Genomic DNA, 19,557 nt, shown 5'->3' with positions numbered 1-19,557 from the left:
AGCCAACACTGCGTTCTATAAACGATCAAAATAATCCCTTTCTTTTGTCCTTACTCTCTTCTTCTGATCTGATGTTACGCTGTGCAGACCACGAGGACTTATAACAGTGTAGTCACACCTACAGCAGTTACGTCCCCTGAAGTCTGTGTGATTAAGTGACGTGCCGATCATGTTCAGACTGTCATGTCCGGTGTATTATTAAAACAAGGAAATGATCACACGTTGAGGAACAGGGCAGTGTGGAGATGTGACGCCATGTCGGGGTAAGACTTATTTCAGTTTAAAAGTTTGTGTGTGGATATTTTATACTGACGCTACCACGTCGTCGCGAGGGTTCAGCCGTGCATGTTGTCGGTCCAACGGTGAAGTGAAATGGGGTTTAACGTCGCGTCCAAGATTATTGCACTTATATAGCGACGTGCATGTACGTGTGTGTGTTTGTGTGGCTGATTGTACTAGTTCAGACTGATGCCGATTTAGAGTGCTAGCTCACTGAGATACCATGCCGCAGTTTAACATGAATACCCCTCTCAGACACAGTATACTGACTCCGAGCCGACCAGTCCTTGTTTTAGCCCCTTAATGCCGAGCGCCACACAGGGTAACAACAAGTACCATCTTTTAACGTCTTTTGGTATGACGCGGCCGGGGATCGAACCCCGGACCTTCCGCTCTACAGGCGGACGCTCTACCACTAGACCACGGAGGCGGTTGTCGGCCCAACGACTGATGGTGTGATACATACCCCATTGTTATATCATATCTAGCCCATAGGTTAGGTAAGGTTATTTAGTGTGAACCAAGGCTTGTTACATCTATGTGTTATACGGTTAACAACCTACCCTAAGATCTCGGGGCGTTGGCTTACGCCTGGGGATTTAAGTGTAATAGGATATTTATTCCCTACTTGAGATTCTGTCCAGGGAAAGCAATATCCTAGGTAAAAATCTATTGGGAATATTTGCCAAGGGTATTATTTCAACAGCTAGTATCTTACTGACACTGGAATATTTTCCCTTCTGAATATTCTTTCCTCTGGAAACTATTTGACCCGGACACATTAATCGTTTACAATAGCGCCGTGGTCAAATCCAGTTTCGATGCGGGCCTTGGATACAATCATAATCACACATTGACGGTCATGAGTGAGTGAATGAGCGTTTAACGTCGCTTTACGCAGTATTTTAACATCTTCCCGAGGCAAGGGCGTAAACTGGCAACAAAAGTCCAGTTTCCACCTTTAGAATTTCGTGGCTCGATCGTAGTGCCACCAGCGCTATTACGAGTTATGTCCCTTCTATGTCCCTCCTAATGACCAATCAGATTCCACCTCTCACATCACTTGCATTTGCTTCAAACAAAAAGGACAGTGCCCTGTCAAGACGATCTGATCGATAATCGCGAAGTGATCAAAACATTTGTGCATTTTGATTAAAAACATGAAAAGATAAGGAAAATATCTGTCGACACCCAGATGACGGAACACATGCTTTGCAAATTCTGCAGTCGATCGAAATCTCGAAACTCTCGAAACTCCACGTTGTTGACGAACCGGATGTCTAATTCGTCGGGAGATTTTGATTGGACTATACATAGACTTTTTAGTCCAGCCAAAATGTATCTGCGGCATTCGAGCCTCGTTCGGCAAGGGTGGAAACTGGACTTTTACAGTCAGTTAACTCCCTTTCCTCGGGAAGATGGTATGTCAAGGCGTGTCAGCCTGATGTGGGAGGAAAGCCCGAGGTGATGCAGGTCTTCTGTAACGTTTACCACTTTGGTTAAATCGCACGAGCACGGATGTGGTGCTGACAAACCGTTAGCATCTTCATACAAACTACAAACTACACTTATTTACTCACTCACTCACTCGACAACCCAACCACCCAGCCCAAAACCCTCTTACCCACTCACTAACCCGTCCACTCAAACAACCACTCACCAAAACACTCACTCACTTACTCACCCAAACACTCACTTACATTTACTGACTCATTCACTCACCCCCGCTGCTGTAGATTATACAGAATACAGGGCAGTAATACGCCCAGGTGCTGTAGAATATACAAAATACAGGGCCGTGATACATCAAGGTACTGTAGATTATACAGAATACAGGGCAGTAATACGTCCAGGTGCTGTAGATTATGCAGAATACAGGGCAGTGATACGTCCATGTGCTGTAGATTATACAGAATACAGGGCAGTGATACGTCCAGGTGCTGTAGATTATACAGAATACAGGGCAGTGATACGTCCAGGTACTGTAGATTATACAGAATACAGGGCAGTGATACGTCCATGTGCTGTAGATTATACAGAATACAGGGCAGTGATACGCCCAGGTGCTGTAGATTATACAGAATACAGGGCAGTGATACGTCCAGGTGCTGTAGATTATACAGAATACAGGGCAGTGATACATCCAGGTGCTGTAGATTATACAGAATACAGGGCAGTGATACGTCCAGTTGCTGTAGATTATACAGAATACAGGGCAGTGATACGTCCAGGTGCTGTAGCTTATACAGAATACAGGGCAGTGATACTTCCAGGTGCTGTAGATTATACAGAATACAGGGCAGTGATACTTCCAGAAGCTGTAGATTATACAGAATACAGGGCAGTGATACGTCAAGGTACTGTAGATTATACAGAATACAGGGCGGTGATACGTCCAGGTGCTGTAGATTATACAGAATACAGGACAGTGATACTTCCAGGTGCTGTAGAATATACAAAATACAGGGCAGTGATACGTCCAGGTACTGTAGAATATACAGAATACAGGGCAGTGATACGTCAAGGTGCTGTAGAATATACAAAATACAGGGCGGTGATACTCCCAGGTGCTGTAGATTATACAGAATACAGGGCGGTGATACTTCCAGGTGCTGTAGAATATACAAAATACAGGGCGGTGATACTCCCAGGTGCTGTAGATTATACAGAATACAGGGCAGTGATACTTCCAGGTGCTGTAGAATATACAAAATACAGGGCGGTGATACGTCCAGGTGCTGTAGATTATACAGAATACAGGGCAGTGATACTTCCAGGTGCTGTAGATTATACAAAATACAGGGCAGTGATACGTCCAGGTGCTGTAGATTATACAAAATACAGGGCGGTGATACTTCCAGGTGCTGTAGATTATACAAAATACAGGGCAGTGATACTTCCAGGTGATGTAGATTATACAAAATACAGGGCGGTGATACTTCCAGGTGCTGTAGATTATACAGATGTAGTTTCATCGAAGATTCTTTCGTCTTCATTGGTTTATTTCGCGAATGCCTGGTGTCATGTCTAACCCATTCGTATAATTGTCACCGCTATTTTGTCTCGTTAAATGGAATCTGTTCCGGCGCATCATCGAGGCTGATTATTCTGTGGCGGTGACATTCTATAATTGAGACCCACCAGGAGGAATGGGACCGGCCAGGATACAACTGTGCTGTGACGTCATAATGCGTTTGACGTCAACGTTCCTCGGTGATGATCGCCATGTGTCTTCTAAGGCGCCGCGATTCGCTGTGCAGAGTTGCGTCCCTTCGCCAGAAACCTATGATTGTGGGTTCGAATCCCAGTTCGCCACGATTATGTTTTTAGGTTTGTCAGCACCATCCCGTTCTCGTGGGTTTCACCGAAGTGGTAAACGTCTGAGACCTGCACCACATTAAGCAGCCACGCCGTGAAATAACTAATACTGTTAAAAGCGGCGTTTAACCCAACTCACTCACTCAAACACATCATACAAGTTTGGTTTGTAGACAAAACAATGTGGATGTGGAATGGCTTGGATGGGACGCATTCAGTGGTAACGAACACTGCCTTACATTTAAGTTAAACAATTTAACCTCCAATAAAAAGACGTGTTGAATAAAACAGCATGTTTTTTATATAGATAATTAAAAGAGTTAATCTAGGTTCATCTCAATTGTGTTTGACCTCAAATGTATTTTTAAAGTACCAGTAAACAATGAGTTCAAATGTCCATGACTTCCGTCTGATGAGGCTGTCTGTTCCTGCATCCTTCTGATACGGGATGTTATGAAGCATTGTTTGAAGCCGTGTTAACCAAATCCAATTACTTAGTTAAAAACTCTAAATATAACAACACATTTTTACATACACATTAGAATAAAAATAAAGGTAAGTTTTATGAATCTGCGGGGTAAATCTCGAAACGAAAAGGATATATATCCAGCATCGGACTTTTGAGATGTTCCCTTAATAGGCGTCGTCCTTGTGAGTGCGTCTCACAATTCACAGTCATGTCCATGCACTTGATCCTGTAATCTGAACTTCACAATGAATGTAGGGAGACAGAGACGTGAAATGTGGGTCATATATCAGCTGCATCTCGATCAACTCCCTCACGACATGGCGATACGCGATCTGTGTGACTTTGATTGCATGTCGGAATGACACTGTTGTCGTTCTATACTTGTCAATGTTTGATAGGGATATCCCTGTGAGGCAGGGCGCGTGTGTCCTCCCACTTGGGATACCATCCCTACCTCATCAGCTTGCTGGCTTCTTTGGCCATGTGGACAAGGCGTTCGACCTCCGACCAGAAGGTCCGTGGTGCGAATCCCCAAAATGGACTTTATTGCCGGTACATGAATGTCTAAGAAGACTGATTGTTTGGAAGTGTTCTCATACAAACAGTATCTGATATTGGCGGATGTTTGGAAGTTTTGTTTGTTTGTTTGTTGTTTAACGCCGCACTCAGCAATATTCAAGCTATATGACGGCGGTCTGTCAATAATCGAGTCTGGACCAGACAATCCAGATATTGACAACACGAGCATCGATCCACGCAACTGAGATACGATGACTTGCATCAACCAAGTCAGCGAGCCTGACCACCCGATCCCGTTTGTCGCCTCTTACGACAAGCATAGCCGCCTTTTACGGCAAGCATGGGTTGCTGAAGACCCCGGATCTTCACGGGTCCTATGAATGCTACTCGATACTTGATAAGAATACTGGAATTTTTCACCCTGTTACGAAACTTGCAAATCACAAATCAGACTCATGTAATTTTGTTTAATTAACTTGAAATGAATCTAAACACGCTTTCCCCCTGCATTTGAATAGAACTCCCCCAGTTTGTTTTCACTTAAAAGGGTTTAACCCCAGTCATTGCACCATTGATCTACTCCGTCCAGGACTTACTGGAGTTTTTGTTTGGATTTGTGAAATATCTCTGTGCTTTACTCATATTGCTCCGTCATCAGCGAATTGAGAAGTTTGGGTAGGAGAGTTGACATTATCTAATAGATCATTGATCATGTTGTTAAACAGGATTGAGCTTTTAATGCTGCCTTGCGGCGTGCCATTGTCCTGTGGCATAGGATCAGATTGATTGATCCCTGTTTAACCTGATAGCGACCTGTCGTGCAGGAAGCTGTCAATGACGTTTGCCATGTTACCTTCTACTCCATTTTGAGCAAGTTTTGTGAGGAGTCCGTCATGCCATACCATGTCGAAGGCTTTGCTCAGAAGCTATGTATTGTCTGCTTAATTGAACTTTGGTTATTTCATTTGCCAGTCTTAGGATATGATCTAGACACGAATGTCCCATCCTGAAGCCACTTTGGTCAGGTTTGATGTGGTTACCAGTTTCAAGGTGATGCATGAGCCTCTTTGTAGCCATGGCTTCAATAGCTTTGCACATGTTTGAAGTGAGATCGGTCGATAAGTGAGTGAGTGAGTTTGATTTTATGCCGCTTCTAGCAATAATCCAGCAATATCACGACGGGGGACACCAGAAATGGGCTTCACACATTGTACCCATGTCGGGAATCGAACCCGGGTCTTCGGCGTGACGAGCGAACGCTTTAACCACTAGGCTACCCGACCGCCCCTCGGTCGTTAAGAGTTAAGTAGGGCTTCATCTTTCACTTGCTTTAGAAACGGGATAACTGCAGCATGTTTCCATACTTTTGGGACTTCTTCTTTGGGCCATATCGAGTTATACAACTAAGTGAGTAAGCTTTCGGTTTGATCAGGTAGGTTTTTCCATATCTCGTAACTGCTTGTGTCAAGACCAGGTGCAGTGCCTTTTTTTATGTTGTATTGCATCATCAAACTGTCCCAGTAAATGGCATACGGTATACCAGATGCTTGATTTGTGGCTGTTTTAATATCGTAGGCAAAATAATTTTTTCCTGTTTGAATTCTTTGCTGCAATTATTGTTGCTGCTGACAGATGAGAAGTGCTCCGCTAGAATGTTGGCCTTTTATTTGACTGTATGCGCGTTTCTATCTTGGGATTTTTTATAGGTTAAGACTTACCCCGATTCCGTGTATTTTGCTCCAGACTGTTTTAGCATTTTGTTTTTTACATTTAGAGATTTGCAGTCGGTCTGACATGACTCTTTTTGAGAATCGTCTATGAGGTGTCTTACTTTTATCCTGGCTACCTGATCAGGGGCGAAGGCTGGTGTATCCCTTTTTGACCTATTTAGGGCTTTCTTTCTCACTCGCCTAGCTTTTGCTATTTCCCTGTTCCACCATGGTACCGGAGTTTTGCCAGTTTTGTGTTTTTTTGGAATTGATTTTTCAGCTGCGGCATTAATTGCTGAGGTGAGATTTTGGCAAAAACGATCGGGATTATCCGAGGCAATTACTGAGGATTTGAAGGATATACATTCCTTCCTGAATCTGGGCCAATCGGCCTTTGCATAGACCCATGTGGGCTGAGGATTGGGCTGTTCCTCTAATTGAGGTTGGCAACCTATGTAGGTGAGTATAGGAGGTGAGGTGAATTGGGGTTTAACGTCGCGTCCAAGATTATTATATTTATATAGCGACGTGCATGTACGTGTGTGTGTTTGTGAGGCTGCTTGTACTAGTCCGGACTGATGCCGATTTATAGTGCTAGCTCACTGAGAAACCATGCCGCAGTTTTAACATGAGTACCCCTCTCAGACACAGTATACTGACTCCGAGCCGACCAGTCCTTGTTTTAGCCCCTTAATGCCGAGCGCCAGACAGGGATACAACAAGTCCCATCTTTTAACGTCTTTTGGTATGACGCGGCCGGGGATCGAACCCCGGACCTTCCGCTCTACAGGCGGACGCTCTACCACTAGACCACGGAGGCGGTCGCTGACTATAGGAAGGCGGTTGCTTCCAAAAGTGTCATCACGGACTTGCCATTGGCAATGTGAGGCGAGATTGCTGGTGCCAATTGTGAGGTCAATTGAACTCCTTGTGTTGCGGGCATGGCTATAGCGTGTGGGACTGACGTTGCTTGGAGATATGAGATTGTCGTCTCAGGACCAAGGCTAATATAGCCAAGGTCACCTGGAAAGGATTAATTTATAACAGTAATAATGAGAGAGCCTCACAACACGTTCAGGGTGACTTGGAGTCAATGGACAAATACAATGGGGATTAACAAATGGGATTAGCATTTTGTATTAATGGAAATTAAGTGATTCTAGACATGTACATGTCATGGCTGCATGGTAATTAGCCTTTTGTCATGCAGACAGAGGCTGTCTCAAATCGGTCACCATGACAACGAGGCTAATTACGTAGAATTAATGTTTCGGTGTCCACACAGTCCAGACCGAACCTGTATCCACAACGTATCTTAGCGTACAGTCACGCCTTGAAACTAGTCGTTCACAAGATTCGATTCCATGCGTCTATAAGTTAGGGCGGAACTCTTACTACCAACATTTGTAGGCGTAAAAGGCGACTATGCTTGTCGTAAGAAGCGACTAACGGGATCGGGTGGTCAGGCTGGCTGACTTGGATGATGCAAGTCATCGATCCCAATTGCGTGGATCGAGCGCATGCTGTCAATCACTGGATTGTGTGAAAAAATATCAGGAGCCGAGTTAAAACTTGTGTTTTGTTTGTCTGTTTCTGGTTTAACGCCACACTCAGCAATATTCCAGCTATATGACGGCGGTCTGTAAATTATCGTGTCTGGACCAGCCAATCCAGTGATTGACATCATGAGCATCGATACACGCAATATAACTTGTGAATTCATTCCATTAATTACCAGCAATTGAGACTCACAGACACATAAAATACCATTCATAATTCGGCGAAGTCTATATATGCACATAAGGAAGAGAATAAATGGATGTCAACTTCTTTATTATGAGGGACACAACGTTTCGGAGTATATGCTTACTCCTTCATCAGGTGAATGTAAGCATATACTCCGAAACGATGAGTTACTTATAATATATAATTTGACATCCTTATATTCTCTTCCTTATGTGTATCACTTCTAAATGCCCTTCAAAAACCTAAACAGTAAACTACGGTTAAAACAAATCAAAGGGACTACTATTTTTAGTTTGTTATAACCGTAGTTCGTTATAAGCATATATACAGCAAATTGTCGGGACCAAAAAAGTAAGTTCCTTATATCCGTCATTTCGTTATAAGCGTGTTCGTTACAACCGTAGTTTACTGTATACGCACATCATGACATTAAGTCGCATATTCAACACCTTTCCGAGACAAGGGAGTTAAAGGGGAAGTGTACACGCAAAAATCACTTTCTTTCTTTTTCTAAACAAAACGCAATTTTAGAATAATTTGGTATCTGTGTTTGAAAATATACACTCATTTTTTTCACAGTGAAAGTAGGAAGCTCACAATAGTGTGAAAATGATATGCCGTTATGAGGCCTTCGTTTTTCGAGCTAAACAGGCCTGAGTTATCCCCCTTAGATTATGACGTAATTGGTGCCAATTCAACTGGGTCCCTGTCTATTCTCAACGCAAAAGATATCAAGTACAAGTTTGCGGTAAAACAACATGGCCTACGACACACTTCGGCGCAGTGGTGACTCAGCATAACACTATGCTGGCTGGCATCTGAGACGCTAGAATCACACACCTAGACCTACACCACGTGAAGCGGCTCTAACAAAGCATGATGGCGTCATAATGTTTATCAATTGGCACCAATGACGTCATATTGCAAGGGGCATAAGCCATGGTGTTTTTGTTGTGGAAATAGAACACTTGGTAAATGTGAAAAATATTAATCGTTTTAATGCGAAAAATATGTTAATTAATTGTGATATTTTTATATTTTTGTCTATGACACTTCTAGGTTAATAGGTTAATTTCCGTGTGAACTTGCCCTTTAACTCACTATGGGGTCCGTGGAAACTTGTATTGTCAGTTAACGCCCTTAACATGGGAAGGTGCATATTTATGAATTAACAATTTACACAGACTACTTATAATGTGTGATGACAATACCGCCCAGTCAACCAGCAAGTTCACATACACTTGAGGTCGCACTAAAATCTTCGTCAATATTTGTACAAATCTGTTGTCAACATTTGGAAAAGAATATATATAAAAAAACGTTGCCATCTAGGAATGTGCGACTCAAGAGTTTACACATTCGTGGGGTTACATTTACTGACGCAAACTTTCGCCTGGACTATTATTGTAAACATTTGCGACTTTTTAAAACTGGTTTCCCGTGTGGTTGACGAATTCAAAAAGCATTCACCGGAGCTCCCAGTTGATAAGCTTCTTTGTGCACCCAAGCAAAGAGAGCCGCATAGAAACTCTCTGAAGCGTTTGCAATATAAACAGTGAGACGGAGTCCTACCTGTCAGGAGAGGCCAGTGTGAGAGGTCAGGGTTGGTGTCGGGTGCGGGTGGCTAGGGAGAAGGTATGTGTGTCGACATTTTAACTTGGTGTTAAAGTGATTTTTATTGCTCCGTGTGTGTTTCTGTTAAACTTGCTCGTTTTAAAACTGCCCAAGTGTACCACGTGATAACTGTTATTTGCTCGAGGACCGCGTCCATTGCAGCCTGTACATGCGGCAGATGGATCCGGGATTGGGGTAGCGAAACCAGTCACGAAATCAAGAGTCGGCTGGGAGTTAAGTCAGAGACAGGATGAGTAGTGGAGACCGTGTTTACTGTGAGATACAGAGTAGTGGGGATTGTGTGTTTACTGTGAGATACAGAGTAGTGGGGACTGTGTGTTTACTGTGAGATACAGAGTAGTGGGGATTGTGTGTTTACTGTGAGATACATAGTAGTAGAGACTGTGTTTGCTGTGAGATACAGAGTAGTGGCGACTGTGTGTTTACTGTGAGATACAGAGTAGTGGGGATTGTGTGTTTACTGTGAGATACATAGTAGTAGAGACTGTGTTTGCTGTGAGATACAGAGTAGTGGGGATTGTGTGTTTACTGTGAGATACAGAGTAGTGGGGACTGTGTGTTTACTGTGAGATACAGAGTAGTGGAGACTGTGTGTTTACTGTGAGATACAGGGTAGTGGAGACTGTGTTTGCTGTGAGATACAGAGTAGTGGCGACTGTGTGTTTGCTGTGAGATACAGAGTAGTGGCGACTGTGTGTTTACTGTGAGATACAGAGTAGTGGGGATTGTGTGTTTACTGTGAGATACAGAGTAGTGGAGACTGTGTGTTTACTGTGAGATACAGAGTAGTGGGGACTGTGTGTTTACTGTGAGATACAGGGTAGTGGAGACTGTGTTTGCTGTGAGATACAGAGTAGTGGCGACTGTGTGTTTGCTGTGAGATACAGAGTAGTGGGGACTGTGTGTTTGCTGTGAGATACATAGTAGTAGAGACTGTGTTTGCTGTGAGATACAGAGTAGTGGCGACTGTGTGTTTACTGTGAGATACAGAGTAGTGGGACTGTGTGTTTGCTGTGAGATACAGAGTAGTAGAGACTGTGTTTGCTGTGAGATACAGAGTAGTGGGGACTTTGTGTTTGCTGTGAGATACAGAGTAGTAGAGACTGTGTGTTTACTGTGAGATACAGAGTAGTGGGACTGTGTGTTTGCTGTGAGATACAGAGTAGTGGAGACTGTGTGTTTACTGTGAGATACAGAGTAGTGGAGACTGTGTGTTTGCTGTGAGATACAGAGTAGTGGAGACTGTGTTACTGTGAGATACAAAGTAGTGGGGACTGTGTGTTTACCGTGTGATGCAGAGTAGTGGAGACTGTGTGTTTGCTGTGAGATACAGAGTAGTGGGGACTGTGTGTTTACTGTGAGATACAGAGTAGTGGAGACTGTGTGTTTACTGTGAGATACAGAGTAGTGGAGACTGTGTGTTTACTGTGAGATACAGAGTAGTGGAGACTGTGTGTTTACTGTGAGATAGAGAGTAGTGGGGACTGTGTGTTTACTGTGAGATAAAGAGTAGTGGAGACTGTGTGTTTACTGTGAGATACAGAGTAGTGGGGATTGTGTGTTTGCTGTGAGATACAGAGTAGTAGAGACTGTGTTTGCTGTGAGATACAGAGTAGTGGGGACTGTGTGTTTGCTGTGAGATACAGAGTAGTAGAGACTGTGTGTTTACTGTGAGATACAGAGTAGTGGGACTGTGTGTTTGCTGTGAGATACAGAGTAGTGGAGACTGTGTGTTTACTGTGAGATAGAGAGTAGTGGAGACTGTGTGTTTGCTGTGAGATACAGAGTAGTGGAGACCGTGTTACTGTGAGATACAAAGTAGTGGGGACTGTGTGTTTACCGTGTGATGCAGAGTAGTGGAGACTGTGTGTTTGCTGTGAGATACAGAGTAGTGGGGACTGTGTGTTTACTGTGAGATACAGAGTAGTGGAGACTGTGTGTTTATTGTGAGATACAGAGTAGTGGAGACTGTGTGTTTACTGTGAGATACAGAGTAGTGGAGACTGTGTGTTTACTGTGAGATACAGAGTAGTGGAGACTGTGTGTTTACTGTGAGATAGAGAGTAGTGGGGACTGTGTGTTTACTGTGAGATACAGAGTAGTGGAGACTGTGTGTTTACTGTGAGATACAGAGTAGTGGAGACTGTGCGTTTACTGTGAGATAGAGAGTAGTGGAGATTGTGTGTTTACTGTGAGATACAGATGACCAATGAAATGACTGATAAGTATTCGACATTTGCCAATCAGAAGGCAGCTATCTCGAGCTTTACGGCACTGGTTTCAAACTGGCGACGACGCTTCGAAACATATTTTAACGTATTTTCGATTAAAAAAAATTAAAACGGACCAAAACAACATTCTGGGATGGCTTATAGATGGCCTAGATTGTATGGATATAATCATAAAACCCGTAACTGTCGTTCGGAATACCCTGTGATAAATATATCGAGGTTGCATGACTAGAAAACCCATTCCGACTGTCACTTTCAGGATCTGGTAAGCCACGCTCTGATTGGTTGGATGAAAGGTCGTGCTGACGTGACCCGTAATGGGATGTCCTCAGATCTTTGTTTAGCGGTAGCGAGAACTAAGATCTGATTTTAATGAGATTGAGCGGAAAATTGATTTTCGCCACATACAAAAAGTAAATTTTCGTATCGAAAGAATCTCGTAATACATAACCTCAATCAGAAGTGTCAAATTACGACAATGAAGGGCAGAGGATACGGAATTGAGGTTGTGCACGCTTTGTCGTTCAGGAAAAAAGGCATTCTTTTGTTCGATCACAGCTCCCACAAAGCTGATAAACAAAACATTTCGTCGCACGTACAGTAAAGTACGGTTATAACGAGCTCAAGGGGACTGCTAATTTTAGTTCGTTATAACCGTAGTTCGTTATAAGCATATATACAGCATAACTACAGCAAACAGTCGGGACCAAAAAAGTAAGTTCGTTATATCCGTCAGTTCGTTATAAGCGTGTTCGTTATAACCGTAGTTTACTGTATTTATATCGGTGTAGGATAAAAAGTGGCTACACATTGGAGTACTTGTCGTTAGTAAAACTTTACTTAGACAACATTTAGAACTTTCTTTATTTCAAATCGATCTTTCATTTTACACCATGGAGTAGACAATTGAGTACTAGATTCATACAACTCCCTTAGATTGCAAAGAGAGATGTCAGCCCAGTGCCCCACGACCGTAATTATCGCAAAAGGTTCATTTTTTCAGAATTTATAAAACTGCGTAAAACTTAGCTTGTTGGTGAATGGGTTATTGAACAAGTAGAGAGTTCGTCCTCAATGTATGGATCTTTAAAGTAGTTTCTGATTGGTACCTCATTTGCATACTTATCGGATCGTGATACCAATTTTATCGGAACGATTTATTGCATAATAACACTATCAGTTATATAGTAAAACTAAAGGTTCTTATTGCATGGCGTGGAAAGTTGTTCATGACATCAGCCACTCGTTTGCCTGACCCTGAGTCGAGTATTTAGAAGTAGCTGGGCCCCCTACCACAACGTAACTTTAACATAGATTTTACGTGGAACGGAGGCTTGGTATCCTGAATGCATCGAAAACAAACATTAACCAAGACATAAACTTCACTCAACTTAATATAGCAACCCATTCTTGCCGTAAAGGGAGACTATGCTTGTCGTTAAAGGCGACTAACGGGATCGAGTGGTCAGGCTCGCTGACTTGGTTGATGCATGTCACGATCCCAATTGCGTGGATCGATGCTCATGATGTCAATCACTGGATTGTCTGGTCCAGATTCGATTATTTACAGACCGCCGTCATAAGCTGGAATATTGCTGAGTGCGGCGTAAACAACAAACCAACCAACTAATATATCTCTACCATTTGTGTTCGAGGATGTTTTAATTCAAAGTGTTATTTTCGGTATATTATCACATGTTTTGTATTTAATAGGTACGCCTGACAAGAACGAGCCAACCCTAAGGTCAAGGTCATGATATACCGTCAATGTCACGATGAAGGTCAGACAGTTGCTGGTGAGAATGACATGCGCACTGGTCCTGTTTTCCACCGGACTTCCGATTCTCTGGCTCATGCGCGGTCTGCCCCAATCCCACATGGTCATCGCAGGGGGCAACATTGGGAATCTGACCGACAGCAGCAATGAAACTTTGAATGATCCATCCCCGTCAAGGACAATATTGACCAGTACAGTCTCCGTCTCGCTTACTGGGAATGTGTCACCCAAGGTTGTGGTGCTGGCCGGTGTCGGTCGTCTTGGCAACAAGATGTTCCAGTATGCTGCATTGATGGGCTTGGCGCATCGGCATGGTTTTACGCCGTATGTGTTTCAGAACGAGAACCTGGCGAAAACATTCGAGCTGTCGCACATATCGCAAACCCAATACACAAACCTGCCGGTGTATTTTGAGAAGGCAGCTGCTTCCTACGACCCTTGCGTCGAGACAATGCGAAGAGACTTGAGCTGGAGGCTCGGTGGGTATTACCAGTCGTGGCGATACTTTGCAGACGTCGTCGACATCGTGAGAAAAGAGTTTACGTTCAAGGAGAACATTCGCACACCTGTCAGAGACTATTTTGCTCAACTCGAGGCTAAAGGTAAAGGTCGTCCAAAGGTCGGAGTTCACATCCGGCGTGGTGACATGGGAGTTCCTGTATCTGCCAAAAGGGGTTATACCGTTGCCCCCGCGACGTATTTCAAAAAGGCAATGGCGTATTTTAGAAGCAAGTTGAAAGACCCTTTATTCATTGTGTGTTCTGATGATATAAATTGGGGTAGGACTCAGTTTGGGAAGGAAAAGGACGTGGAGTTTCTTCATAAGAATGAAAACGTCGACCTGGCGACGCTGAGTAGCTGCAACCACAGCATCATCTCCACGGGGACCTACGGGTGGTGGGGGGCGTGGCTGGCCGGAGGGGAGACGATCTATTACAAGAACTTTCCGAAAAATGGCACGTGGTTGGCAACTCAGTATGTAGCCTCTGATTACTTCCCTCCGTCCTGGATCGGGATGGAGTGAGTGAGTGAGTGAGTGAGTGAGCGAGCGTGGGGTGTTGGTGCGTGAGTGGTTGAGTGGTTGAGTGAGTCTGTCAGTCAGTTTTGGTGAATGAGTCAGAGTGGGTGAAGACTGCCTCCGTGGTCTAGTGGTGGAGCGTCCGCCTGGAGAGCGTCATACCAAAAGACGTTAAAAGATGGTACTTGTTGTTACCCTGTCTGGCGCTCGGCATTAAGGGGCTAAAACAAGGACTGGTCGGCTCGGAGTCAGTATACTGTGTCTGAGTGGGGTATTCATGTTAAACTGCGGCATGGTATCTCAGTGAGCTAGCACTATAAATCGGCATCAGTCCGGACTAGTGCAAGCAGCCACACACACAGAGACACGTACATGCACGTCGCTATATAAGTGCAATAATCTTGGACGCGACGTTAAACCCCATTTCATCTCACCTCTCAGAGTGGGTGAGTGAGTGAGTGGTTGAGTGAGTGAGGGTGCGGGGGTGAGTGAGTGAGTCAGTCAGTGTTGGTGAGTGAGTGGTTGAGTGAGTGAGGGAATGTGGATGGGTGAGTGAGTGACTTCTTTTAATGACCCTTTAAACAGTATTTCAGTTTTTATCACAGCGTGTTAGCTTGAGAGGAAAAACGGAAGCTGCGAGTTGGGTTCTGTTTCAAGTTAAATCCACGATGCTGACGTACCAGTGTCACAAACCAGGATGAATCTTGAATTCCAACCCATGATCTGTAAATCGTCGCACAAACAAAGGGACGCAACTCTGCATAGCAGACTACGGCAACTTGGAAACTGTGGTGGACTCGTGTTCCCATAGCAGGAGTGAGCAATTACCCATAACATGAACATGTATTGGGGGAAGATGGGTCGAGAGTTTGTGATCTGATACTGAAGCTACATCCTTGTCGTGATAACTGTTACTATCGAAACATAACACATGTGTTTTCAATTTATTTGTTTGTTTGTTGTTTAACGCAGCACTCAGCAATATTCCAGCTCTTTGACGGCGACTTGTACATAATCGAGTTTGGACCAGACAATCCAGTGATTGACATCATGAGCATCGATCTACGTCATTTGAATACAGCAACATGCACCTACTAAGTCAGAGTGCATGACGACCCGTTCCCACTGGGCGCTTCTTAGGACAAGCATAGGTTGCTGAAGACCAATTCTAACGCGGATCTTCACGGGGGTACAAGCATAGGTTGCTGAAGACCAATTCTAACCCGGATATTCACGGAGGTACAAGCATAGGTTGCTGAAGACCAATTCTAACGCGGATCTTCACGGAGGTACAAGCATAGGTTGCTGAAGACCAATTCTAACGCGGGTCTTCACGGGGGTACAAGCATAGGTTGCTGAAGACCAATTCTAACGCGGATCTTCACGGGGGTACAAGCATAGGTTGCTGAAGACCAATTCTAACCCGGATCTTCACGGGGGTACAAGCATAGGTTGCTGAAGACCAATTCTAATGCGGATCTTCACGGGGGTACAAGCATAGGTTGCTGAAGACCAATTCTAACGCGGATCTTCACGGGGGTACAAGCATAGGTTGCTGAAGACCAATTCTAACGCGGATCTTCACGGGGGTACAAGCATAGGTTGCTGAAGACCAATTCTAACGCGGATCTTCGAGGGGTGTCTCAAATAGTCAAATAGGTCCCAAAATATTAACCTATCCAAGAGGAACAACGACACAAATTTGAGCAACGATCTCAGCGCTCAGCCACTCTTACGATTTGGGCCTAACGACTCTGTCGTTGTACACTCGCGGAGATTCCGAGTTAGAATTGTAAGATGTTGCTAACGATATCAATCACTGGTTTGTCTGGTCCATAATCGGATTATTTGCAGGCAGCTGTCATATAGCTTGTATACTGATGAGCACAAACAAAGACAAACAAACAAAACGAGAGCCGAAGATCGCTTTGCACTGGGGTCTGGACTAGAAAAGTTTCAATCCTAAATTTTCACGCCAATAATATCATTAATACTGCTGGTTACAACGCAGCGTAGTCTATACAACCAAGCGCAAAGTGATCGGGTGGGAAGGAAAGCTGCCAACATCTGGACCTATTCTTGTGACTGAAGTCATGCTGCTCTTGTCCGGTCTTCTTATGGTAGGACAGTATGTTTGCCCTCCAGTAAAGCAGTACCATTCTCATACTGAAGACTGCACTGACAGATAATGAGATTATTTGCTGAATGTGTTTTCCTATTTTCGTATATTATAAGTAAAAATGGTTTTACGCGAGCCTTTATTCCATATATATGGGACCGGTGAATACCCGGGTTAGAATAGGTCTCAAGCAACCCTTGCTTTCCGTAAAAGGCGACAAAAAGGATGGGGAGATCAGCTTCGCTGACTTCGCACATGTACTTCATTTCCCAAATGCCAATTACTAGGGTACCTTACTTTTGACGGCATTGGTACAAGGAAACCAATTGCGTGGATCGATATTCATGATATCAATCACCGGAATGTCGGGTCCAGACTCGATTAATTACAGACTGCCGTCATGTAGCTACCTTATTATTACCTGGATCGGTCATATGTCATTCTCGGCTCCATGGGGAGTATACATTCCACGCTGCCGTATGAGGCGGGGGTCACATCTCGCCTTAACGGATTTGCTATGCAGTTATTACTATCCTTCCAAATTACAATCCCTCCTATTTTATAACCGAATGCTTAGTTCCCCTTTCACGTTTATGTTTACCGTTATATAAATAATAGCGACGTATTACATATTCATAGAAGACCAGTGGTTCAATACCTACTATATCATGTGTCACCTTCAAGTGTCCATGTGTCACCATCGTGTGTCCGTGTGTCACCATCGTGTGTCCGTGTGTCACCATCAAGTGTCCATGTGTCACCATCGTGTGTCCGTGTGTCAACATCATGTGTCCATGTGTCACCATCAAGTGTCCATGTGTCACCATCGTGTGTCCGTGTGTCAACATCATGTGTCCATGTGTCACCATCGTGTGTCCATGTGTCAACATCAAGTGTCCATGTGTCACCATCGTGTGTCCATGTGTCACCATCGTGTGTCCATGTGTCACCATCAAGTGTCCATGTGTCACCATCGTGTGTCCGTGTGTCACCATCATGTGGTGAGGTACTGGGTGTTCGGGAAAAGGTGAGCGTACCCCCGACCGGTGGCACACGTCACAAACACATGAAAAAGCAAGGCAATTCTTCACCTGGCAACACACGAGAACATATGGTATAAGTCAAACTAATCCTAAATCAGAATGCCGCCAGATCCGATTTTCTTATTGCCTGGCAATAACTTGTTATAACTTATTGTTGTTTATGATTGTTCAATCTAATTAAAATCAGATCTTAGTTCTCGCTACTGCTAAACAAAGATCTGAAGACATCCCATTAGGGGTCACGTCAGGACGACCTTTCATCCGACCAATCGGAGCGTCGCTTACCAGATCATGAAAGCGACAGTCGGAATGTGATTTCTCATCATGCAGCCTCGAAAACTTTAAAACGGGGTATTCCGAACGATAGTTACGATCTTAACGACTGAATCTATACAATCTAGACCATGTATTAGCCATTCGGGAATGTTCTTTTGTTCAGGTTTCAAATTTGTAAAAAAGCGATGCGAGAATTTGTCAAAATATGTTTCGAAGCGTAGTCGCCAATTTGAAATTAGTCCCGTAAAGCACGAGAAAGCTGCCTTCTGATTGGCTAATGTCGACTTCTTGTCAGTAATTCCATTGGTCGGTCAGGGTTCGCAAAAGGCCGGTCTGACGTGACCCGTAATGGGATGTCCTCAGATGTTTGTTTAGCGGCAGTGAGAACTAAGATATGAGATTGATGATTGTTTTTTATTTAATTTCTTTTTCTCTCGGAACACACTGACATCATCTTCAATTTTTGTTTTGTTTTCGTGTGGACAAATTCTTGCTACCATTGTCCAGTACCAGCGGTCAGATTTGAGTGGATTTGGTCAAGATGTCTTTGTCACACTTTTGTCATGACTATTAAATGAATTGTTTGATAAGTATTACTTAGAAGTTGACGGATGATAAAGAAGACACAATTTATGGATAACAACTTCTTTAAAACTGTTAAAAGCGACGTTTCGGTGTAGACTCAAGAGTCCTTCTTGACAACGGTATAAGGATCTACACGGAAACGTCGCTTTTTACAGTATTAAAGAAGTTGTTATCCATAAATTGTGTCTACTTTGTCTACTTTGTATTGTCATTCCAGCCAGTTTCTTGGAAGGTACACATCTATATTATCAAAATGACATTTAATATTTGCGATTGGTTTCTTGGATAAAATTGGAATATGTATGAATATTATAACAAATTACTTGTGATTCATGCAATGCAATGCAATGCTTTTACCTATTTATGAATAAACGTCTCATGTACTTTAGAGACTCTAATCACTCTTTTTGCGAGTTGTCTTCGTATGTGTTATATATATTCATTTTGAATACATGAGACACACGTATCCCGACCTTGCCAGCTCAGCTTGTAGGTATTCTACGATGTTGCAAAGGTAGCTGCTTACTATCAATTTCTATTTAATAGTAGTATCTAAATAGGCTGTATCTAAATTAATATTCCATATGTATCATATAATGGGCAGGCTTCTCGGCAGGATAAAGCCAACGGATAAAAACGATATCCGTTATGGTCATATGCTGATAGAAATGCAAATATCAAAGGTTTTTACAAACATGGCGTCGCCCTTGTCATTCGGCGATCGAGTCAGAATTAACCATAGGGAATCTGGATAAACTACTGGGATAATTGCTAATTTTACGTTTCGATCCCTAAATTGAATAATATGTTAACCCAGGAATCTGTACGTAAAA

General features: G+C 43.5%; 1 protein-coding gene across 2 annotated transcripts; it reads left to right on the top strand.

The window, feature by feature from the left end:
* The first annotated feature begins 150 nt into the window (after positions 1-150).
* On the top strand, positions 151-14,936 carry LOC124152705 (galactoside alpha-(1,2)-fucosyltransferase 1-like). 2 transcript variants are annotated; one of them, XM_046525739.2, is made up of 2 exons: positions 151-263; positions 13,620-14,936. In XM_046525739.2, exon 2 carries the CDS (start codon positions 13,682-13,684, stop codon positions 14,705-14,707), a length of 1,026 nt encoding a protein of 341 aa, XP_046381695.2. In that variant the 5' UTR covers positions 151-263; positions 13,620-13,681; the 3' UTR covers positions 14,708-14,936. The 2 variants fall into 2 exon arrangements, with proteins under 2 accessions (XP_046381695.2, XP_046381693.2); XM_046525737.2 differs by lacking the exon at positions 151-263 and adding an exon at positions 9,572-9,675.
* Positions 14,937-19,557: the final 4,621 nt, after the last annotated feature.

Source organism: Haliotis rufescens, unplaced genomic scaffold, assembly GCF_023055435.1.
Source record: "Haliotis rufescens isolate VD_foot unplaced genomic scaffold, xgHalRufe1.0.p SCAF_14, whole genome shotgun sequence".
NCBI lineage: Eukaryota > Metazoa > Mollusca > Gastropoda > Lepetellida > Haliotidae > Haliotis > Haliotis rufescens.
The sequence above is the reverse complement of the archived record's forward strand: the minus strand, read 5'-3'. Positions and strand labels throughout refer to the sequence as shown.

Excerpts from the sequence above, each read along its gene's own strand:
- LOC124152705 (XM_046525739.2), top strand. The coding sequence starts at position 13,682 with ATGAAGGTCAGACAGTTGCTGGTGAGAATGACATGCGCACTGGTCCTG.